The 24,947-nt window shown below is 44.6% G+C and overlaps 1 protein-coding gene across 1 annotated transcript; it reads right to left on the reverse strand.

The window, feature by feature from the left end:
* Nucleotides 1-11,906: 11,906 nt before the first annotated feature.
* On the reverse strand, nt 11,907-21,519 carry LOC134050052 (ras-like protein family member 11A-like). The gene is made up of 4 exons (XM_062502874.1): nt 21,375-21,519; nt 19,982-20,038; nt 17,603-17,685; nt 11,907-13,315 (listed from the first exon to the last, which is right to left on the reverse strand). Exons 1-4 carry the CDS (start codon nt 21,517-21,519, stop codon nt 12,848-12,850), a joined length of 753 nt encoding a protein of 250 aa, XP_062358858.1. The 3' UTR covers nt 11,907-12,847.
* Nucleotides 21,520-24,947: the final 3,428 nt, after the last annotated feature.

The following is a 24,947-nucleotide window of genomic DNA, read 5'->3' on the forward strand; positions in this document are numbered from 1 at the left end:
TGGACTGAGCCAATCTCAGATTTCAAAGAAGCCCAGGCTGCTTGACTGTCTGGAGACTGGATCTAGAAAAATAACCTTTGCATTGCTGCTGTATTTTTCTTTGGGTGGATCAGTTTTCTGCCTCCATTGCCAGGTGGCTTCAGGATGTTTGTGTCAGCAAGAGGGAGAGGAGCAGCCTGTGGGGCAGAGCCAAGCAGGTGGAGGTTGCAGTGGGGCCCTACCCCCAAACATCCAATCCCATCCAAGCTCCTATTTCCATGTGCTATCTCACATGGACACAAACCCACATTTGTACCCACTCCAGGCTCTTTGGATGTCACAGATAAAAAATATAATCACAGCTTCAGCCTTCTGTGGTGGAATAGGTTTCCTGCTCCCAGTTACTCCTGTCCTACACTGAGTATGGCCAGGTAGGGGCAGGGCTGGGGCAGGACCAGGGAAGGTCTCAGGCAGCCCCATAAGTGCCACTCCCACCCCCAGCTGTGCTGTAATTATTTTGCCCTCGTATTCCATTTCCTGTTTCAGAGCTGCAGCACAATGACATCCATACATGTGCTGTAATATACTCTGGCCTTTCTCTTCCTGTGTTGTTCCTGACTGATTAAAGGAGAAATCCTTGTTCTCAGTCCCAAGGCATTTGTTCTTGCATCCCATTACCATGATCCAATTCTCCAGAGGAATGCCATTCTTCCTGTAGGGCACTGTATACGAATGGTGCCTCCCAGCTTTACAGCAGCAGCAAGTTCCACTCACGTGTTCTGACAGTCCATGCCAGGGTCCTGCAGAAAAATATTTTACAAGATTGGTTGCAAATCTGATCCCTCAGCAATTCCAGTAACTTGACCAATACCAGCCCAGTCCTTTTTTGTCCATTCTGTTATAATTTATTTTTTAAATAGTTTCCTATCTGCAGCAAAATTCTTACAGCAAGCCTTGTTTTCTGTGGTTTAACTATGATGTCCCAGCTGATATTTTGCCAAATTCTGCCCTAGCATGTCCACATGGATCAATTACACATCCATGGATATCTGGTGAGCTGCTATTCCCTTCCATTCCATCCCATCCCATCCCATCCCCAGATGCTAGTTTGGATGCCTGAGTAGGAGCAGTCAAAGCACATAGTTTGGGACTTCAGTAGTGGAAAATGTTGGCCCTAAAGTCTGGTATAAAGAAACCCCCTCCAGACAGCCCTTCTGTCCCTCACAAGTGGCACAACATAAACTTGAGTGTTCAGTGACACAGAAAAAAACCTCCATGGAAAATGTAGGGAGAATGCTACAGAAATGAGGTACAAATGAAGAACCAAGAATAATAACTTACCTTATAATTGACTTAATAGAATGCAAAACTAGTTTGCTGTTATCTTTCCTTTAAAGCCTAACCTAGCCTAGATTCCCAAATCTCAGATTTGTGGGGCTATAGAGTGCTTTTAGCCAGAAAGAAAGGATTGCCATGCACCTGCCCAGCATTTCCAGCTGAAAGATTGAAAAAGGTATTATTGATCTGCAGGGCAGCTGCAGATCTTTTGTCATGGCCTTGTAAACCATCACTGATCTGGGAAGCACAGCTGTAGCACCAGACAGTGTTCAAGCTCATTTCTTCTCCTTCTAAGAATTCAGGTTAAATTATCTTTTTTTAAAGAGGGTGAAATTTCAAGGCAAAAATTTATTCAAGAAGCTGATCCACTGAAATCAAGTGAAAAATCTCATGCACACAGAAGTACTAATAGAAAAACAGGTTGACAGTGGCAAGGTGGGGGTATTTTGGGGTTTTGTTTCTGGCTTTTTGTTGGTTTTTTTCCCTTTATAATTGCTTGAAATATGATGGTGCTAAATTTATGTTTTTAAAATTTTTGGATGTCATGAAACTAGCATAGTAGGCCGGGCCAAGTGGTTCCTTATAGTTACTTTTATTTCCTGCTCTTTTCTTCACAGGTAGTGATGATCTCTTTTTGGAGCATCTGGACTCACTGCAACACTGAGAGGTAAATTTGGTGTGAAGAATCAGAAAAACACTCACAAATCTTGGTGTTTATGTAGCTGCCTTCAGCATCAGAAACAGCAGAGGGAGGGAGACACACCAAAGAAGGAACATAACCAGAAAACTGAATTTAAATAGTATGACCCAAATTTTCCATGACCAGTTTCATCAGTATCTCCTCAGTTGCTTTTATGCCCTGCTAAGTAACAACCCAAGAGAGTCCTGTTTATTTTTATGTGAGAGCTCTTTCTGAGACCTGGATTTCTGGGCAGGCACAGCTCCTGCCATCACCAATGTTGTAATAAATGAAGATGTTTGGTGAGCTGGGATGTTCCCAGGACACTGCCACATCTCCAACTCATGGCACAGCAAGAGTGCAGCACTTGGAAAGCTGCTCATAGCAGAGAACATCTTTAAAACACTGCTTGAGCTTTAAAGGCAGGGAGATGCTGCTGCTGATGGATTCAGTCTTTGTTTTGCTCCCTGAATTCTTGCGGTCAGATTATTTACTTTATTGTGCCATTCAAAAGCAGCGGGGAGGTAGTTCTTTGTCTGTGTATTTTTCCATTGATGTTGAACAGGGCTGGATGATTACATGGGTTGTGCTTTGTTAATTATGAGCACTTAGAGAAAAATCCCTTTGCATTGTTGCTGCGGAGGGCGGGTGAGTGTGTGTGCAGCCTTTCCAGAACAAATTCCCAGCTGTGCAGCTCCAAGGGCACGGCCACATCACACAATGGTGTGAATTCTGACCAAACCAGCTCCCAAACTGGGAGCAGCAGGGCTGTGTTAGCACAGGGCTGCATTTTGCAGCCAGCATTGTTAATTAGAATGCAGCTTTCTGCTAACAGAGCTCTGCTGCTTGAAGGGCTGGGCCTGGTGTGGCTGCACTCCCTGCATGTACCAGCAGGACCCCACGACCTTCTGTACCATATAGAACCTATATGAACCTATAAATAATCCATTTGGCCATTGCTGCAATATCAGATTTGTTATGTGATAGTCCCACAGGTGGATCAGGGCTCCCACACCCCTTGGAGCCATCTGGCACTGCACAAATGGGAACTGGATATCCCAAAGGCATCAAGCCCAGTCACCAGGAATTCTTGGGCCGGGGTGAATCTCACTGGGCTATTCCTGGAAAGTGAATGCAAAATATGCACGAGGAGTTTAAAGCAAATCAGAGAGGCCACTTAACAGGCAGAGTTTTGTTTACACAGTTCTGAAACTTTTTCCGTGTGATTTCATGGAGACTCTCAGAAGATTCCAAGGCTACCCTGAACAGCTCTGGGCTTTGGGAGAAGGGTGCCCTGCTTCACCTGCAGAAGTGGGACTGCCTCCCCAGCCTCAGAGATGGCTTTTGCTAGGGATGATTTTCAGTCTGGGTTAAATCCTCTGCTAACAAAAGCCGACAGCTGGATTTCTTTTGGTCCCCAAAACTCTGGTGGTGCTATGACAATTTACACCACTTGAAAATATGGCTTAGGCATATATTAAAAAATCCCAGGCAGCAGAGAGCATTTGCAACAGGAAACCCTACGTCAGAGCAGTTATATTCCAGATCCCTCCCTTGGAGAATATTCACAAGGTGAAGAGGAGGCAGCCTGCCAACCCAGCCCTGTTTTAATTCAACTCCCTGTGAGACATCAATCTGGGTTTCTACTTCTGGGATTCACTTGCCTTAGAAACAGTTGCTCATTCCTAGGTTTATCCAGAAGCTACAGAGCTCTTGTAGCTTTTGTTTGTAATTAGAGAGCAAAGTTTAATCCCCACTTCCTGATCTATTAATAACAAACCATCAACTCTTCTCCTGCACAGGGGAGCAACAATTGAATATTGAAAACACTCTGACACCTGGCTTGCACACAGGAGTTTTGATCAATAGGTCTCAAAACACTTTGCAAAGGAAGGAAAAATAATTTTAATTTCACTGGGACTGAAGCACAGGGGTGGGACAACCACTCTGCAGTGCTCCTGACCCCTTGGATTACACTGCACCAAAACATGCCCAACAGACAGGGAATGTGGAGATATGGGGTCAGAGAAACTGCTAGTGCCCCATAAAGGACATTCCAAAACACACAGAGAAGCGCTGAAAAAGAGATTTAAATTAGGATCTTTCAGTTCTGTTCAAAGGCTGAAGCTGGATGCTGAAAACTGGTGGGTCTGGCCTAGGGAATTTTTATGTAGCCCCGTTTTAGAAATAGAATGTTTGGAGCTGTGGGCAGGATTTTGACCTTTTCCTAAATCACTCCTAAAAAGAGTTCTAGAATCCTTCTGCATCTTTAGCCAGCATCTTTATCCTGAAAGCATTAGAAGCCACATCTGCCTTAAAAATAGGATTTGTACCTCTCAGCCCACAGAAATGCTCCCTGTCCAGCTTTTCTGGCTGCATCATTCACCACTCAAAATCCACTGTTAGCAGCTCTGTTATTTAAATCTGTCTGAATCCTGGTGACAAACTGGCCTGAGGATTTCCTGCCATTAAAGGAATTTGTTTTTTTCATGCAGCTTAGGGACGAGGGGTGTTGAGCAAGAGGATTTGTCAGCTGATTCCCTTCAGACATTTGTTATCATTTGGTGGGAAGATGCAGAATTTACTATTCTCAGCAGAAGGTTGATAAACCAAACATCTCTGTGTTCCTGCCATGGGTTGGGGAGGGGGATGTCCTTATCTTTGCTCTTTGGGAGGAGTGTATTGGGCATAAATTGTGGGGTCACTGCACTGATGTGCCAGCAGCCAGTTAGTGCAGCCAGGGGCTGCAGAGGTGACCCCTGGGGGAGACCATGTTCCTGTCACACCCCATCACATGCCAAAACATCAGCCCCACAAAGGAGCACGTGGTGCTCTTGCTCAAATGTGTTTAAGGAAGAAAAACAAGGATTTGGGGTGGGCTGAGTAACCCAGGGTGAAAACAGGGAGGTCAAGGCTGTTGTGCTTGGCTTAAGAGGGAGGGCACATAGTGCATTTATTTAAGTGTTTGTGTAATTGTTTATGTTTTCTTTTTCTCTCAATCCTTGTATCAGTAATTAGAAGTTTATGTTGATTGGCAAAAAAATTTCAGTAATTCCCCAAATGAAAACTTTTGCCCCTGGCAGAGAAGGTGAAAACTACAAGGGAAAAGACAAATGTGGTGTACTGATCTGTAGAAATGTATTTTGACACGGAGACGGCCATGACTGAGTGTTCTGTCCTTGTAGGAGAGCCTGCAAATGAAATCAAACCAAGCCACTCTCAGTGTAAGAAGTGATGGTTGGTCCAAAAAATCAAATGAATTTGAAATCTGCTTTAAATTGAAGTTTTCTGCACTGGGTGGAGCACTTTGGTGCACAGAACAGACATGGTTGTGTAGGAAAAGATCCACACAGGAAGGGAAAATAAATATAGCCAGCAGTACCCCCAGAGGAGTCCCATCTCCTGCATGTGCAGGGTGCAGGAAGGACTGGAGCTGCACTTTGTGTCCGGGCACAGCAGCTGTGAGAAACTCGAGGTGCATTTTGCAACGCGGCGTGGGAACCGAGCCGGGAGCCGAGCAGGAACGCCAGGGAGAAGCAGAGGGAGCCCAGGGCAGGAAGTCCTTAAAGTCCCACACATTTGCCCATGGCTCCACCACGTCCATCCCAGCTGCTGGAGGCTGCTGGAGAATCCATCTTTTTTATTTCTCTGGATGTGTCTCTCTGGATTTAGCAGCTCACCACCCCATGCTCCCCCTCTCCTCTCCCCATCTCTCCCACACTTTGACCTCACACCATGAAACTGTCAGAGTGAGGAAACAGTTTGAATCGAAACATTCATTCCACATTACGTGATTCTAGATTAAAGGCAGGAAGCATTTAACCCTCTGTGAGCCTTTTCTCTCATCCTGGGACTCCACGGCTTTCAAACTCCTTGCAAACTATGTGTAGTGGTTGATGAGCATTGATGCCTTTAAAATGTCTTCTTTTAGCAGTGGCTCTTCCCAGAAGCCACAGCACTGGGATTCTGGAGTGTCTGGACTTTGCAAACAGAACATATTCTCTCAGCCCTACTCAAGATTTTTGATTCTTTCACCGCTGAGATGTATTTGTAGTGTGGGGAAAATGTGCACTTCCAAATGTGTAGGAATGAATCTCTGGCTCCATGTGTTTCACTTCATTCCATAGTTTGAGGTTCAGAAGAGCAAATGGCTAAAATTAAAGCTACAAAAATAGATAAAATGAGGACTTTCAGCAATTAGCACTCAGAATTTAGAAACAAAACTTCTTGCTTTCTTCAAAGCTGCCTAATAAATAACTCCCACAGAACAGCACTTACATATAAAATGTATCATTTCACAGGCCTAACATAAATATGTATTCTGGGCTTTAAAAGCTGCTCTTTTGGCAGATTAGGCCTCTCCTGAGAGCCAGCTCCTGCTCTCCAGCACAGACTGATGAACACTTGTCAGATATATTTGGTATCTGGTGCTAACTCTCGGGTTCTGCACTTCATAGGTGGTCTTGGCAACGAAAAGGGTGGAGGAGAGCAGCAACTTCAACCCTCCACTCACAGTGTTTGCACTGGGAACAGCAGCACCACGGCAGTCCTGCAGGAGCAGAAGTGACTTTGACATTGGCCTGATGGAACCACGTGAGTTTTTCACCACTGCTCCCAGTGGATGTGGATGGGAAACACTAATGGCTCTCCCAGGCCTGGGTTCTGGGTTTCCTTTTCAGCAAAGCATCTCCAGATATATAGTTCACAGAAACAACACTTTGGTTCAGCCTCAGAGAGCTGATGGTTCCCAGCAAGTCTTTTTGGGGCATCTGGGAGGTTCCTGCAGATGCTGACCTCTGCCACCATTCCCAGGTAGAGGGATTGGAGCACAGGCTGTCGAGGCAGAATTGTCACCATCACTTCCTCTATGTCCAGCCTATCACCCTTCCCAGAGCTTAAGGGAGGGGCAGTCTCCCTTATGGAAAATCAAAGGCAGATGGGAGAGTAATTTAAAGATTAGATTCCTCTTTTATTCCCTGACCCCACTGCTCTTTACTGACAGTCACAGATCTGATGGGGTGTGCCTTGTCCTGCTGAGTAAAGAATGAAGAGTCTTGTTCATTCAAAACCCAGAATCATGGAATGGTTTGGATGGGAAGGGACCTTAAATCCCATCCAGTCTCACTCCCTGCCATGAGCAGGGATAGCTCCCACTATCCCAGGTTGCTCCAAGCCCCAGTTTCCAACCTGGCCTCTGACACTGCCAGGGATCCAGGGGCAGCCACAACTTCTCTGGGCAACCTGGTCAAACACCTTTGCTAACAGTGCATGAGTTTGAGTTCAGGTCCCCAACAACTGCAAAGACATAACCTTCATCAAAAACAGGGAATCGAGGGAATAGGCCGCTACAATATTAATGTGATGATCCAAACCAGCTTTTTCATTGTGGCATAGGGAAATATTGGGTTTTGAAGTGAAATACAATGCAGAACTGTGAAGAGTGGTAGCCTCTGCAAGCATCTGGAAACCTGGATCACAATCAAAAGCGAAATAATTCAACTGTCTCTGTGAGAGTTCAAAGACAACCTCAGAAAAAACCCAACCTCTGCTTATCTGGTGAGCTTTCTAACCAGCAAAGAAGGTACAGAATGTCTCCAGATTCAGCAAAAGCCCCCCTAATATCTTTTCCAAATGACTGGTTACTGATTGTGAGTGTTCTGCATTACTGCCCAGAGAGAAGAAAAACGTCCTTAGGAACAGTCTCCACAATCATCCTTCATAACAGCACAGACATGCATAGTTTCACCCATCATCCTTGGAAAATGTGCAGCTTCCCCTTGACCTGCTGGAGGGGATGGGAAGTGTCTGTGTGATGAGATGCAGAGGCTCCATTTTGAAACCCTTTTGGATAAGAGGGAAAATGTAAAAAATGTATCTTCTAAAGAAGAGAAGATTGGTGTGACAGCTCCTGAAAGAATTGGATCCCAGGGCTTACAGTCTATCGGCTCAGCTCTCTGCTTCGTATTTGGTGTTTTTCCATCTGTAGGAAAAAGCATTATCATTTAGGATGAACTTTGTCCACTTCATGACAGATAAAATTATTGCACCAGCTACAGTTGAAGGGAGACGAGCAGTGGTTTTGCTGCATCATTTTCCATGCTCCTGTTTATTCCAAAATCTTCAATAATGGGCTAAAATCTGACAGAGCAGAAAATCACCAGCTGTTCTGAGCTTCTTCTTCACTTGCACAGCTGCTTAGAGAAGAGAATCTGTCTGATTAAACCGAAGGGATTTCAGAGGAGAGCAGCAAAATTTAAGCACTAAACAGGTTTAAGTAAGCAATGACTCTGCAACATTAATAAGCTCAACATTGTAAGTACAAAACAAGGAGAGGAAATATTGGGCTGAGCCAGTGAGAGCTCTTGGGGAGAAGTGGCAGGAATTCAAAGCACAGAGTTGTAGCTGTGCTCTAAAATGCTTTAGGTAAATAAGGTCAAAAGACTAAGTAGACACTCTTCTTTTGTTATCCGTGTTTGGAGTTCAAATATTTGGAAATAAATTTTAAACTAGCCAGCAAAAGTATGTTCCCAAGCCAAAGGAAGAAGAATTGCAGAAGTTTTTGCTTGCTAAGTTAAATGAGAGCAAAGGCATGAATGGAAAGGGGCGAGGAGGGCAGAGCCAGTGAGAAATTATCAAAGGGAGAGTCTTGCTTTGTCTCCATTAGTGATAGATTGGATCATTATCTCTACCCCATTGTCCCTGCTTTTGAGCTCTTAAAGTGAAGCTGGAGATCTATTTTAACTTGAATTCCGTGGTTTTCCTGTGTGAGCCCCAGAGGAGATAGGCACAACTAAGCAGAGCTCCGAGAATCCAGGAACATGAAATATTAGCAAGTATTTCATTGTGTTCTGCTGCCTCAGGACCGTGTGCTGGCTCTGCAAACACAGCAGTGGGATTTTGACCCCAAATCTACTTTGCCAGTGGGCAGAGGGGAATTCAGCAGTAACAATCAGCTGGCAGCCACCCAGCTTGCCTTGGAAAACAATTAGACAACTGTTTCCTGGTACAGAGCAAGTTGGTATCTCAGAAAATCATTCCTTCTTCTTCATTTGTGCACCTGACACAAATGCTGGGAGCAGCCAGGTACCCTGGATACAAATATTTCTGTCTGAGCTGTTCCCTGAAATCAGGATCTGATTTTTCTGGTTTTATCCTCTGCTCCAGGTGTAAATGTGGGATCTAAGCAACAACAGAGCTTTAAAGGAATGCAGGAGCAAGATGTGAGTTCAGACGTAAATATTTCAGCCATCCCTATGCAAATGGGGGCAATTCCTTGGTTTCTCCTTGGTGATTCTCTCCAGTGGATGCTGAGGTGTGTGACAAGTATCTGTGACCTATGGGCAGAGTTATTCAGATTAAGAGAGCTGGCCAAGATCATCAAGCGAGTCACAGGAAAAAGTTGAAAATAGAGCCTGATTTTCCCTTTTCCCAGATCACACTCCATTTCCATGGGGAACCACTGGACATGTGTGAGAAATGCAGCTGACAGGAACACAGAAACAACCATTAAGAAATATTTTCAGTGACTCCCAAGCCTGTCTTGGTGTTGCTGTAATTGTGAGGTGCCAGCCTGTCACTGAGACTTTGCTCAGTCCCTAACACAGCTGAAATTTAAGAGATTTTTCCCAACTTTTAATTACATTCCTGTGCAATGCAACTCACTGTGCTTTGTGCATACCTTGAGGGAGGGGTACAGTCTGTGAGTTCTTGTAGAGAGTTGGGAATTAATTACAAAGGACACAAGGTTGGAGTTCCTCTCAAGTACTTGCTCAGCTGTGTAACCTTGGGGCAAATCACTCAACTGCTTTGTGCCCAAGTAAACCCAGCTGTAAAACCATCTTGAAAACCAGATGGTGTTTAAAGATTTAAAATGCTCAGGAGAATGATGAGGGATGAGAAAAAAAAATTAAAAGAAGGGTTTCTGCAGCTCACTGCTGTTGGTATTGATTCCAGCAGAGTTAATCTGAATTAAATCAATAGAACTGAGAGGAGAATTTTCTTTGCTATCCAAAAATCACCCCACACTCTCAAATCCTTGTTTTCCCTCTTCCCTCCTGACTTCATGGCAGCACTTTCTCTCCAGAGGGTTAATTTTAAACCTTCAGTAGAATACATGTTTTCCCCTGGCAGCCTGAAGTTTCTAATTCAGGATCAGGTTCTACATGACTAAACTTTGATCTCGTACAGGATTATTTTTAGGCACTTAATTCTATAGCATTTTTTTCTCCCTGCTTTTCGTGCTGCCATTCAGCCTTGCCTCTGGGGCACAGTGAGGTGTCCTGGGGCTCAACTGCTGCACCCCAAATAAAAATGCTGAGCTTTATTGCCTTCTGTAGATGGTTTGTCCTGGCTTAAAACCAGTATTTGTACTCCTGGTCAATGAACAAAGGAAATACTGAAGTTTCTGTAGCAGAATAAATGTTTGCCACATGTTAGTACCTAAGAGAAGACTTAAATGTTTCAATATTTCTTGGCTTTAGCAAAAATGTAGAATTTTTTTCCCCCACAGGAATGTGGGAATCCTTATTTACATAAGGAATATTTCCAAAGCAGGGTGTTCTAGGTTGTAAGAAGGGAAAAAAATAGATTTCAGTGTAAACAAGGAATATTTAAATATGTGACACATAAATCAGCCATTTTATTAACTACTCGGGGAAGACCTTGCATATTTTTATTAATCACTAACGGAACTAAAACACTGACAGGTTTGAATTTTGGTGACATTTCTTCCCAAATCAGAAAAGATTTGAGCTGAAGGAAGTTGCAAATAAATCTACCAAGCTGGAGCACAAATTCAAACCATGTCAGCAAATTGTCTTCAGCAAATCTAGCCCTTGTTATACAGTACTGGAATGGCAAAATTGTTAATTCCTATTCAAAATTACTGATCATTTTTCCAACACAAAAATACTTCTGTTTCTGTGTGCCTTGCAAACTGTTCTATTTCTTGTTGTTGAATCTTTAGGCTCAATATTTGAGCCATTGAATCTCTAGATTCAATATCTGAGCTATTAAATCTTCACATTCAATATTTGAGCTGTGCTATTATTAATTTAAAACATTGAAATTCTGTGCCATAAATACCAAAGTGCCTGGGATGATTAATGACACTGCTCAAACACCAAATCGTTAATTAAGCATAAGCCAAAGTAAAAATTCCCTAATATAATTTGAGTCCCTTTTTGGATGATCCAACCTCTTCCCTCCTACTACCACTTCAAACTGAATTTAAAACCAGGTGCAGGGAATTTGTGGTCATGAAAGACTCTTAAATGAATCAGAGCACAAGACATTCTCAGATGAGCAGCTGTGGAAAACAATAAATAAAACAGAAAGTGAGCTGGAGATAAGGCAAATCCAGGTGATAAAATCATGGCTAAAGCTGTCTAATATAGGGAAGTGAAAAACACAAAGTACATTTTAAAGCCCTGAGCTATACAAATACTCATCAGACTCTATTTCCATTTTTGCTGCTCCTAATGAGGAAAAGTTTGATTTAGCTCAGTCTTGTCAGATGAAACTGCAGCTGGGAGTGCTTTTCCATATCCATCAAACTCGGGTTTCCCTCCAGTGTCCCTGAGTATAAATCACTGAGCTTGACTTTGTTTCATGGGCCTTGAACTGCTCATCTGCAGTGTTTGAAGAAGAGGTTGGTGCCTCAGGAATTTGACATGGTCCAAGCCCTTTCCTCCCCTCTCTCGCTGAGAACAGAGTGCTGGCAGCTCCGTGGTGTTTTATTGGTTCCAGAAATCACTTCATGGGACGCAGCCCCGAATCCTTGGACGTGCTGAGGCACAACCAGATGCTGCTGCTGGGATGTGTCCTGACAGGCTGGGATGTTCTGGGAGCTGCTCAGGGAAGCCTGAGTTTAACTCAATCAACAAAATAATGAATTCCCCAAGCCAAAAGTTTCAGGCATCATAAAACCTTTTCTTCTTAAAAACGCCCCAGACAACCTAATGATGTAAATGTGATTCCTATGAAGGCTTTGTTTCTTTAAAAGCATGTTGAACTTGAAGTCTAACTAGTTTGGGAAAAAAGGATTAAGAGTTTTAGGTGATCTCCTTGCTCTTGGTCAGCGCAGTCCAGTTTTTGCAGGCTTTAAACCACTCTGATCTATTTTTCCTTTCTGCCATTTAAAAAACCTTCAGAAAAATAAGAAATGCCATGGAGAAACTGACTACAAAATGCTGCCACAAGTTTGTATTTTTCCCAAATAATCGCTTTCTGAAGCAGTCACTGTGCTTTTGGCCAAAAATAATCTGAAAAAAATAGTGATTTAAAAAAAAAATCTCCCTTTAAAGAGACACTGTAAGGCTTAAGTTTGCATATGAACAAATATCTCCCCATTGCTCATAACTCTTTCTTTCAATTAATACTTTTCACCATTTATGCTCTTCATTTAAATGAATTAATTAATTTGTTTTCCATTCTTGCAGTGAAGCAGATCTGGTCCATTTTTCTTGCTCAGTACAGCTCCTGTCACTCTCCTCATGTCCTGGTGTAGTTCATTGCCTGTGTTTGGGAACACAACCATTCCCTAGGAGAGTCACACCTCTTAAAAGTAGGATTTCATTATTCTCATTAACAAAACCCACTTTCAAACACCAAGATATTTGACTGCACCCCTCTCAAAAAAAAAAAAAATAGAAAAAAGAAATAATTCGGGGCAAACTCTTTTTTTAAACCGCAGTTTCAAAATCCCTGCCCCAGAGCTGAATGAGCAGGGACTTTTTGAGAAAGGCATGAAAGAGTCTCTCACCCAACCCCATGGCTGAATTGATGCCCCCTTTTTCCCATCTTGCTGCCTTTTTCCCCAGGGCTCTAAACCACAATTCCTGAGCGGCCGCATCAAAGCGTGGTGGCAGATTTGCCTTTGGAAGTCAGAGCCTGCTTCAAACGCCTCTTCAAGTCCTGCATGTTGGGCGACTTGGGCCTCACGAGGTGGAGACCTCTCCTCTTCTCCCCATTGCAGCTGTTGCTGCTCCTGCTCAGCTCCTGGCACAGCTGCTGGAAAGCCTCGTGCACTCCCTCACAGTTCTCCCGCGCCGACACCTCGCTGTAGGTCCCTCCCAGCTCCGTGGCCAGCTGCAGCCCTTCCTTGGAGGACACCTGCCTGGCCCGCAGCAGGTCGCCCTTGTTGGCCACGAGCAGCAGGGGGATGTTGGCGTTGGGGTGGATCCTGCGGATGTGCTGGTGCAGAGGTCGCAGCACGCGGAAGCTCTCGTAGTCCGTGATGGAATAAACGAACACGAAGCCGTCGGCCCAGTAGATCGAGCGGTTTATCTGCTCCTGGCAGCAGATGCTGTCCGTGTCATCCTGCAAAACAACAGGATTTGCACGTCAGGAAACAGCCCCGGACACAGCTCGATTTGAACGTGGGGCTGTTCGTTCGTGTGCTGTCAGAAACCTCTCTGGGTGTAGCAGGGACATTCTCAGTGTTGGTAACGCTGTGCCAGCTTGTACAGCCTGGAGAAAAGGAGATTCGGGGATCCGAAAGGATCCAAGTGTGGGCCAGGCTCTGCTCCCTGAGACAGGACAAGAGGAAACAGCCTCAAGCTGCACCAGGGGAGGTTTAGGGTGGATATCAGGAGGAGTTTCTCCATGAAAGGGTGGTCAGGCTTTCAGAGGGGCTGCCCAGGGGTGGCTTGGAGTCCCCATCCCTGGAAATGTTCAAGGAATGACTGGATGTGGCACTCAGTGCAAGTTGGGGACCAGCCTGTCCTGGAGGTCTTCTCCAACCTCCCTGATTCCATGATTCTCTGATCCCACACTGCAGGAACACAGTAATGTGGCGTGGAGAGGGGTCAGAGTAAATTGGTGGAAGTGAAAAGCCAAAACACTGCTTTTAAAAGTCAATTCTGAGTTCTCTTGTACCCAACCAGTCAGAAACTCACACCCTTATTGTGGATAAAACTGTGATGGGCAGAGTAAGAGCATCAGAAATCCATCAGGTTTGTCACACCATGACAAGTGAACAGCTGTCCCCCAAGGCGACTTTTAGGACTTTTTCCAATTCTTTATTCAATGTCTCCATGGACAGAGTCTCTCGCTAGCTCTGTTTGGTGGAGCCTGCCAGGTTTTCCTGCCTTGCAGGTCTCCAGATAGTCAAAATTCTGGAAAAAACACCAATTTGTTACCAAGAACCAATGACTGGAACTGAAAATCAGGTGAAATCTCATCGGTAATTTGTGGAGCAGTGATGAGCTTATGTAATTTTTTTTTTGGTCACACATTTCTTGAATCCATCACCACTCCTATTTAGAGCCCCAACAATCACCAGCTCTGGGAATACAAAGCTGAATAGAGCACAGTGGGCTTGAAAAGAGAAGAGCACACTTGTCAGGATGAAGCTATTTCCAGCTAATCCTCTCCTCTTTGTTATCCCTGCTGGGTTAGGGATAACCCAGCCAGAGAGGGAGATCCCTGCTTGCTTTGGAAGAACTGATACTCCTATCAATATTACATTTCTGCAATGTTGTAATATTTTTCATATACTACAAGCATATTCTGGGTACGTGTCCATGAAGCTGGTAGAAATTGTGTATTTTAAGGGGAGTTCAACATGACAAATACAGAGCCCAAATTTTTATTATTGTTGCTAAATTCTACCCAAGAAATTTTCATCAACTTCAGCAAGACTAATAGAAAGCACACTCCATTATGTATTAATATATAGAATACATATCTGCTATTCACATTAATTCTAACAGAATTTTGTACTCAGGACTCTCCCAGTCAATTTTATTTAGACCTAAATATGAATTATAAAGCCTAACTTCAGAGAGCAGAGATGGAAAAGAATGAGTAAAACAAATCAGTTTTCTTCTGGTACATCAGATAGCAAAAGAACTACAGACAAGCTCTTCTGTGAGGAGGAAGCAGAATTTCTGAAGGGTTAGAGTGTAAATTAGGCTTAAAACTTTCCTCAGGAGTTCTGCCAGCCAAGTACCCTCTGTAAATATTTCATTATTGCCCACAAAGGCACTGGCTCATCACACCTTGAGGTTCTTTGCCCTTGCCAGCTCACAGCTAAATCCTATGAGCAATGAAATTGGTCATCAGATGCTCTTATCACTCCTTCCCAAACACCTCAAAGCCCAAAACAGAATGATGAAGAGGGATCCTCCCCTGCAGCCTTGTTGGAAAGGTTAATGAGAGTGAACTCCAGCCAGGCTGGGGCAGGCTGTGGGAAGAAGGGCAATTTGCACTGTTGGGGTCTGGGCTGTAGCCAGTCTGGGGATAATTAGCCACTCTCCATGTCCTGGAAGTCTCTTTTCACCAGCAAAACCCTTTTGTAGCAGGAAAAAAAAAAAAAAAAAAAAAAAAAGAGAGAGAGAAAAAAAAGAGGAACTAATTGCACTGGCAAGCTTTGAAAATGGGTTTGGAGAAGGTGCACATTCAGAGAGTCCTAACAGCAGAAATTCTCCCTCACTCCAGCTTGGCCCACCCAGTAGTGAGATGGATGGATGGCTAATCCCAAGTGGAATGCTTTATTCAGGAAATCAAAGGCTAATGGGCCACTTTTAAAATGGAAATCTCTGCTCCAGAATGAATTTTGAAACACACACAGGCCAAGCAGCAATGAAACACCCAACAAAACCTGCTGCTGTTTCTCTCTTACACTTCCATGTTTCTGGGGGCTTGAATCCTGAGGGCTTCCACATGATTTCCTCCTGAAACACTCTACTCAGCCTGCAGAGCGCAGGAATCTCTCATCCTTAAGGATTTTAATAAAAGAATCCAGCTTTTTCTCAGTCTTAACCTGTTCTGTCACAGTGCCTTCAGTTATTGCAGATAAATAATTTCAAGCAAACAGACACAGGGTGAGATAAGGGTGTCTATGAGAGATCTTGGAACAGCATAGACCTTGGACTGGGACAAAGAAAATTAAACTACTTCCTAACTAATTTAAAATAATTTCTGACTAAGCAGCCTCAGCTGTTGGCTTGACGAATTTTGTGCAGTTCTGGAGTCACTGGACTTAATTAAGGGCATTATTAATTTAAATAGGAAAATAGCATTTATGTGGTCTGAAAATGGGAGCTGGATTATTGCAATCCCTCCTTTCTCCATGGCACAGAAGAGAGAGGGGATTCCTTTTGTTAAGTGCTTATCAGACAACCCCAGTGGTGCCCAATCTCCCCCCACTGCTCCTCTCTGCAGGACAAACTGGCAAAGACCTTTGTGCTGGTAAATCCCACTTGAATATTTGGAGAGTTTCCACTGCAGTTTTTTGTTTGCTTCTGAGTGTCCAGAGCAAATGAGGGCTCCTGCCCTCTGCTCTGTGCACCCCAGCACAGCAGAGAATGGGATTGCATCAAAGCTTTCCCCTTCAATCCACCTCCAGTCTGAGAAGCTGGAAATGGGAATCACTGGAGCTTTGCTTATCCCGTTGTGTAAATTTGGGATGGAAGAGTCCCATGGCACAGAGATGCACACGTGGGTCTGTGCAGGTAAAACAAAGGGTGCAGAGTGTCCAGAGCATTCCCTGCCACATGAGGAGAGAAGGTGCTGTCCCCATCCCAACATATATTGGCCAAATCTCAGTTTACACTGAGGTTAAGGTCACACCTAGAGGTTTAAGCTTGGTGGTGCAAGGAGAATACCTGATTTTGTCATGAAATCTCTGCTGCTCTGTAGGAATTATTACTCATGAGATTTCCACCATTCATATAACCCCAAATTTCACTACATTTCCTGTTGCTTTGACAATTTTTTCATCCTCTTGTTCTGCGTATGAAGCAGATCTCCAAGGAGAGACAGCATAAATCCTGCTTGGAAAAATATTTCTAGAATGAAGTTCCTGGCAGAATTTGAGAATATAGTAGAATTATCAAATCATTAAGATTGGAAAAGGTCTTTAATATCATAATGGAATTATAGAATCATTAAGATTGGAAAAGGTCTTTAATATCATATTAGAGAATCATTAAGATTGGAAAAGGTCTTTAATATCATAATGGAATTATAGAATCATTAAGATTGGAAAAGGTCTTTAATATCATATTAGAGAACTATTAGGATTGGAAAAGGTCTTTAATATCACCAAATTCAACTCTCTAAAACACTGATAGAAGGAGTGTGATAAATGCTAACACCTTAAAAAAAAAAAAGGAATTAATTACATTTAAAACCAGAGTAAGGAAAGCAGAGCAAAGCACCATAGCTGGAAATGACAACTGCTGTGAAGCCTGGCCCCTTGCAAAGAAACACTTCTCTAAATCTGAGAGACTTTGGCTGTGGGGGAAGGTCCAAGCTGAGCCAGCTGGGCCTCTGGGCACGTGAGTTTTATGCCATGCAGGGACAGAAACCACTTGACAGAAAATAAAACACTGAAGCTGTTGGCAGGAGGGAACCAGATAGAGATTTTACTGCTGTTTAGTAATGTGTTGGAAATAAAACTGTTTTGATTTTGACTTGCTCCTGAAGGAGCCTGATTTAACACCTTCAAGAGCTCATTTTGGTGGAGTATCAGGTACCTCGATTAGTCTCGTGTTTGAGCCCAGGTATTTTCCTGCTGCTAAGCAGAGCTCATTACAGATGGAAATGCTGGCAACAAACATAAGACAGAATGTGTTGAAAAGCACAGAGCAGTTGTTTTACCTCCAGTGAGACAAAGGGAGTGTCCTGCACCTGCAGAGAGATCTGCTCCCCATCTATGGTGAACTTCCTGGAGTACAAAGCACCTGGGGGAAAAGGAAGATTGTTAGTCAGGGACTGTACCAGGAAACCAAAATTAGAAAGGAAAGGTAAAATGGGACTGTTGAAATTCAGAGTTTTGAGGTTTAGGATGTGGAGTTGCCTGTAGAAAAGTGAGTGGCCCTGGAGTGTTTGTGGGGCTGTTTGCTCAGTGAAGTGGGGCTGTGTTTGTTGTGTGGGGACATGTTCCGAGTGTACAGCCAACCTGGGGGCTGGAAAGGGCCACTTGGGATTGAGTCACATCCTCAAAGTGGGCACATAAATCCCATTCAGGCTCCCAGTCCATATTGTTAACTTTAAATATAAGTGCAGCTCACTTTTTATATCACAAACTAGGATTTCCAGGTATGATTGGTGAAAGGTGTTTAGTGTTTCCTGCTGCATTTTTCTGAATGCCTTTAAAAGAGGAAAGTGCTCCAGTTTTAGACACACTGAATGACTGTATACAACCCCCCCCCAGGTGCTCTTTGGGGTTTGTGTGATTTTAGCAGAATTTGGCTGAAATCCCCAAAGACTGGGCACTTTAAACCTGACTTTGGTTAATCTGGAGGGCACATATTTACAGCCAAGTTCCAATTCTACCCACCTAGACCTGATCTAGCTCTGATCTAACCACTGCTATCCCAGGCTTGAAATTTATTTTGTTACTGCATGCAGCTGAGTTAAATGACAATGAAAATTTAATATTGATCTTACAAACTCTCTGTGGTTGTAACAAGGACAGCTTCAGAGGTTGATGTCATCATCATTTTTCTTTAGAACTTAACACAAGTCACGTGGGGGTGTGAAGAAATGCTAACCCACAGCTGCTGTGTACAGGCCTTCTGTCTTGCCCCAGTACAACTGTCATTGCTGCCTCCAGAACAATGTCAAATGTGGAGAAATCCACCCACTGGAGAGTAAGGAATTCACATCAACAGGGAGCCCAGCTAGTGACAGTAATGCCCTCACTTCTGAAAATCAGCTTTGTTTCAAGGAAACAAGTGTTTTTATTCCAGTGGAAAAGAGTCTGAGCTCACAGAGCATTTTCAGCACGAGGAAATTTAGCATTGAATCCCACCTTTCCTATTGTGGTTTAATACTGTGGGGGGATCCAGCCCTGGTGGGATTTAGCTCGTATTTTAAAACGGACCTGATTTAAAGCTGTAAAGAGGGTTTTATGAGAAGACACTGCACCCCTGAAGCAAGAGCACTGTTCCCATTCCATGATGCCCTGCAGAACCAAGGGCAGGTGCTGTCAGGCACGGTCCCTGCTCTGCCCGATGATGCCTGGCACAAGGAGAAGCAGGGCTGGGTGACCCCAAGGACACTGCCACCTGTTCCTTCTTGCTGGAATATTCACTTCTCCTGCAGCATGATCGTGGACCTGGGAGCTTAATGGGAAAAGCATGTGGCTCCCAGAATTGGCTCTGGCAGCAATCGCTGCACAGCTCCCAGGTCTCACTTGATGTACAACCTCCCAGAGAAGAGGTGACACAAGAGAAGGAGCAAAAGTGCAGCCAACCATCAGGGTTACTCGGGGTCAGTGAGGGGGAGCTGGAAGGACGAGCTTTCAGATTGCATTTCCTCAGTTCAAAGGTGTCTTGTGCTGCTCCCTCCTCATCCTGAGCTCAGCAAGCATCTCCGAAGTGAAGTGTTTTCTGAATTCTGCCCACCTTCACCCCAAAACTGTGAGGTGGCCAATGTATAGGATGTGCAGCAGGGGTGAGCATGGGGTACATGGATCCATCCTACAACACTGAGTTGACATCCTACAAATCAGAGTTTTCCAGAAACAGCTCACACGAACACACTGTCTGGATTAAACAAGGAATGAATGGTTGCTTTGCTTGTCTTATGGAGAGAAGGCTTCAATTTCAAAGTCTCCCTGGTTATAAAAGCCCCTGAAATAAGAATACACAGAAAAAGTTCTGAACTACCTTTTCCACCCCTCAGAATTCCTCGGCCTTCCCTGGGGTTGCAGGGGGAGCAGCATTCGGTTTCTGTGGTTTAGTTGATGTGTAGCTTGTTCCTTGAACCTGTGTTTCAGTATAGGTATGTCCCCAAGCAAAGCTTTTACTCTGATCCTTTTCCATCAAGTTGGGGGGAGGGGGGAACAGCTGAAAGGATCATAAATAAGGAGCCTTTGATTTATTGCTTTCATAGCTCGAGGCTATTAACTGAAAATATGCACCTTATGGACATCTAACACCACTTGGCTTCCCTGTAATGTGCACCAGCCACAAAACAGAGGGGATTTCTTTTCCAGCTCTCTGCAGTGCTGCTGGGGAGAGCAGAACTCACCAGTGTTGGCTTCATAGTCCCCAATAAATCTCTTTGTGAGGAAGCGCACGACCAGGGCTGCAAAACAACGACAGAAAGGTGGGTCCTTAATGAGAACCCTGCTCCATCTTGGCACAACTCGTGTCACATCCTCCTGCAGGAAGGAGTCTCACACAAAACCGAGTTAATCTCTGGATTGCTCACGTGTTATTCTGCAAGTGCTGCTCTCAACTCTCAGCACTCACAGACAAAGATCTGGGGCCAGCCTGGGATACCTAACACAGAGTTTTTCACAGCTTGTGTTGGAAATGAGCCCTCAGATTCAGGGTGGCAGCTCAGCTCCCTGTGACTGCAGGTAAAACAATCCGTCCTTTGCTCTGCAATGATTTAGGGAAAGAGTAACAAGCCAGAAGACTGCAGCTAATCCAAATTTAAGCATTTTATGTCATGCAAGAAGCAAGGCTGATGGATGGAATGGTTCTTTCCAGCCTTAAAACCCTTCACAAAACCCATTAGTGATATCTAATCACGGCCAGCAAACAAACTCCATGTGCTCTGCACCCTTGGGTCATGCTGGAGCACCCTGGGCCCTCTTATTCACCTTAACCTGAGCTGCTTTCTTAAACTCTTTGATAAGAACATTTTCCTGTTTCTGCATAAAATATTTAAGTCCCATCGTAGCAAGAGTGACTTATATTCCTGTGGTGCTTTGATCTCAGTAGACTCCTAGTAACTTGCAAAACCACTTAATTACAAGTTAAATAAAATGTCTTTTTCTGCAATATTATTTTAGAATAGATTTCATTTCAAGCAATAATTTTTCTCGCAGTGATACTGGGTCATCCTTTAGCACCCTTAGATGAAATTGCCTGTGCAGCTGTCTTTAACAAACTATTTAAAAATAATATGAAGATTCATATTATGAATCACAATTTGGCTGCTTCAAAGCTAAAACAATAAAACATTTTGCTGAATCCCGTGGAACCACAGATGTAATAAATCAATCTGCTTTTAATAATTCCTGAAATCATGGACCAGATATTCAAATGCAGCCATGTTCCCTTTATCCTCTTCCCCTCCCTTTTGGAGAATAATAAAGGCAGATCTTGTATGCTGTGAGTTGTCTGCAGAGCATGAAACATTTACAGCAGGAGGATAAAAGCCACCTTTTAGGGTGTGGAAATTCAACCACAGCTCAATAATTTGCACAAGACCAGGTAGAAGCCTTTGTGAGTACAGAACTCCCTGCTGGCTGCTCACGCACCTACAGCAAACCTGCCTCACAAATTATCCTGTGCCTTTTCTTACAAAAAAAAAAAAAAAAGAAAAAAAAAAAGTAGTTAAGCCGCAACAAATGTCCCAGTTTTGGGTGTGTCTGGGCAGTGAAGGAGCAAGGCACACACCTGCGACTTACCTGTCTTGCCCACGCTGCTGCCGCCCAGCACCACCAGCTTGATGATTTTGTTGGGAGCACAATCCAACACGGGGTACTCCGGGATGGGCAGCAGCAGGAAGTTCGTGGAGTACTGAGACATCGTATCCTCAGGGATGAGAAGCATGCCAGAAGGGGTGGCTGTTCAACGCGATCTGGGCGAGAAAAGCAGGAGCGCGGCTCCCCGGCGCCTGTCCTCGGCTGGCTTTCCTCGCAGGGAGAAACCCTCTCATCCCACTGAAGACGCTTTCCCGAGGAATGTGAGAGCGGCCGGTTCCTGTGCTCAGACAGAGCCTTGGGAGAGCCAAGGGAACTTTTTTGATCAGCCCCCGTGAAAACTGACTCCAGCATCCCGCAGCCAATCACGAGGGGACCGGGACATTCCTGCAGCCGGGCACCGAGCGGGCTGCGCCTGCATCCAGCGCTCCTCATCCCTCCCCACGGGCTGCTTGATGTGCTGCCCCTTGGCTGGCTGCTCCAAAACCCACATTTTGGGGCTTTATGGCCGTCACGGGAGAGCTTTCAGCGCGGTACAGTCACCCCCCACGCTCTGCTCTAATTCCTGCTTGGAATAATCCCGTTCTGCCTGTCCAGTCCCTTTGCCTTTTCAATGGCTGCAGCTCCACGCTCTGTTGTTCTCCCTGTGCCGTTGTGTGCTGCCCCTCCGCAGCTGATGGGACCCTGCTCTTCGGGATAACAAACACATTTCTATCCCCCCGCCCAGAGTTTTCAGGCAGCTGTAGGATATTCCAAAATCCCAGCTGACACGTGAATCCTCCGGGATACATTTGATCTTTGTGCGTGCTCCGAGTCCTAAAGGGCAGCGCTGGGGTGGGACGCTGCAAGCTCTCCAAACACGGGGAACTGAATTTAGGGCTGGTGACAAACTTGGGAAGCTGAGGAAGTACTGGGTGTCTTTTAGAGGGAATGAAGAGAGAATGGCTTCGCTAGGAAAACTGAATGAGGTTTTAGAACGGCGGACAGGGTCTGTGGGATGACAGCCTGGAGCTGAACACTGGCTACAATCAGCTCTCGGTTCTCTGGGATAACAGGGAGGGAAGAGCACTGGGGAGGGAGCGACCCAGATAAAGCAGAACTGCAAATAATATGAAACAGATGTAAATTAAACTAAAAAAAATAATAATGTAGTTGGAGCATTCATCTTTGGAAAACTTCTCGGTAGGGAGCAGAGGCAAGGCTGGGACATGGACTCTGTCAGGCTGTGTGGGAGACATGGATGGGATTGGGAGCAAGGTAATCCCCCAGAGCTTACAGAGACCTCGGGATGCAGTTTTTCTGCAGGCAGAAGATGGGCTTGGCTCACTCTGGAGAGGCTGCAGCCACCAAAAAATCCTCTGTGTGCCCAGCTGTTCTCAGGGCTCTGCTCTGACCCACAGCACACACCTGAGCCCTCCCCAGCAGGGTCCAGAGCCAGGGTGGCTTCCCAGGGGATGGGAAATCAGGGCAGGGCTCCGGATCACTGCCCCTTCCCAAAGCACCCATCCCAGTTTCCACACCAGCATCACCCGGGATGTGCTGAGTGTGAACTGCCCCGAGGAAAACCCAGCTTTGGGGCACAGCAGTGCACTGAAATCAGCACAAGAATCCCAAGGTTTATGGACCTAATACTTTTCCAAAGTTCTGTTTCCCCTCTAAAACCTCGTTGTGCAGCAGAATTTGTGCAGCAATGCTCTGCAAGCTCCCAGCCTTGTTCCTTTGACCATCCTGGAAGCTGATGAAGAGGAGGAAAAAATGTCTGGAGGCTGATGCAGCTCATGGAACTGGGAGAGAGCTGCTGGATCCTGTGTCTTCTGGGACATGGCTCCTGTGGGAATGGTTTGCAAATCTTTCAGTGTCAATTTGCTTCCAGATTTTTGCAAAACCCCAAACACTGAAAAAAAAATCCAGGAAATCTCATTACCAGGATACTTTAATATCCCACAGGTTTTGTAAGAACAGGCAAAATGACAAGAGGAACAGGAAAAGAAAGCTCAAAATCTTGCAGTCAATTAATAGGGCAGAACTTTGAAATGTGTTATTGAGCTGGACAGTGATAAATTTGGGATTAGTTAGCAGCAGTAAGTCACTGTCTGCCTCTTGGAGTGCTGGAACCTTTGTTACCATTTGCTATTAAAAACATATGTTAGTGAGTAATATAAAAACATTCATCACAATAGTCCTCCTCCAAAACCAGTCATAGATCTGTCAGCTCCTAGGTGGCCAGAAGAGCTCCAGCCCAGGAAAAAAAAAGCCAGATAAGCTCAGAAAGACCATGAAGAACATTCGAGCAAAGACATTCCTAAAAGAAAACAGCTCTGCTGGCTTTCTCCAAGAGGGAGGCACATTCAACTGGGAAAAAAACCCAAAAACGTTTTGGGTAACCAACGGAACAACACAAAAAGGAGTCAGAGGCACATGGAGGGTGAGCTTTGGTCTGGATGAATGTGAAGCAGACAAAAAGAATGCAAACTCTGCTCAAATGATGCTGAGCTTGGATGTGGCACTCAAAAATCAGGAGTCCCAAGCACAGGCAGGGAGCAGCTGCTGCATGAGGAGGGACAGGGAAGCTGTTCCATGTGTTTGGAGGGCTGGATCTGGTGCTGACACAGGACAGGGCATGTGTGGGGGCAGGAATGAGACAGCAGTGCTGGAGGAAATGTTGAACTGCTGCTTTTGGCAGCTCTGAGGGCTTCTGGTTGCTTAAAACAAATGTGAAAGCAGTTTTAGGCTATGTGTTGGAAGCAGAGCAGTGGAGTTCGAGTTCCTTTGCTAATATGGTTCAACATTAATTTCTACTGCACCAGCCCAGGCTTCTTGTGCTTCTTCCCAAAGTTCATTCCACCCCATGCAGGAATCTCTGTGCACAGAGAAGGACTTTTAGTACAAATAAAAAAAACCAATGCATTCTCACAGAGTTTTCCATCTTCTCTCAAGCTCCTCCCTCCTTTTAACTTCGAGTCTTTAATTCTGAAAGGATTCAAGTAAAATACAGAATCAGACCCAGAGATTTTCAAACATGGTCCTTATCTGATTTTCTAGATTGCCAGAGCAGACTTTTCACGAATGAAGCCAAGCAGAAGGATTCACACTCTTTGAGATTGTATAACCCTTGGCATGTGGAATGACAATTGTTTTTAAAGGAGATATTCATTGTTTGTGCACAATGGACTTATATTTAGCTAAGAAACCCATGTTTTAAATTCAAATTCTCTTGGAAAAACAATAGCTTAAATTGGAGGGGGAATGTTTGCAAAACTGAGAGTGACTTTGGGAACATTTGGATGGTTCTGGAGGTTTCACTTTGCCAGCCCTTGGGTTGCTCGTGCAAAGATCTGTGCCTTTGCATGGTGCACAGATATTGTTATTTCCACACCAAATTTTTTACAAATTTATTTACTGGCCTATGTTGTTTTTGGCTCTGTTTGTTAGAAGATTTTCTATTTATATTGTTGTTGGCCCTCCTACACATCTTCAGAGATGAAGCTTGCTAAAAAATATTTGCCATGACCATAGTGCCTGTCACAGGACTATGCCAGAGTGCTTTAAAACTGGTTG

Source organism: Cinclus cinclus, chromosome 15 (genome assembly GCF_963662255.1).
Source record: "Cinclus cinclus chromosome 15, bCinCin1.1, whole genome shotgun sequence".
In the NCBI taxonomy this organism is placed as follows: domain Eukaryota; kingdom Metazoa; phylum Chordata; class Aves; order Passeriformes; family Cinclidae; genus Cinclus; species Cinclus cinclus.

Coding starts and splice junctions, on each gene's coding strand:
- LOC134050052 (XM_062502874.1), bottom strand. CDS start 21,519: ATGCTTCTCATCCCTGAGGATACGATGTCTCAGTACTCCACGAACTTC. Junction 17,686..19,981: donor GGACTATGAAGCCAACACTG/GTGAGTTCTGCT, acceptor CTTTTCCCCCAG/GTGCTTTGTACTCCAGGAAG. Junction 13,316..17,602: donor CTCCCTTTGTCTCACTGGAG/GTAAAACAACTG, acceptor GTTGTTTTGCAG/GATGACACGGACAGCATCTG.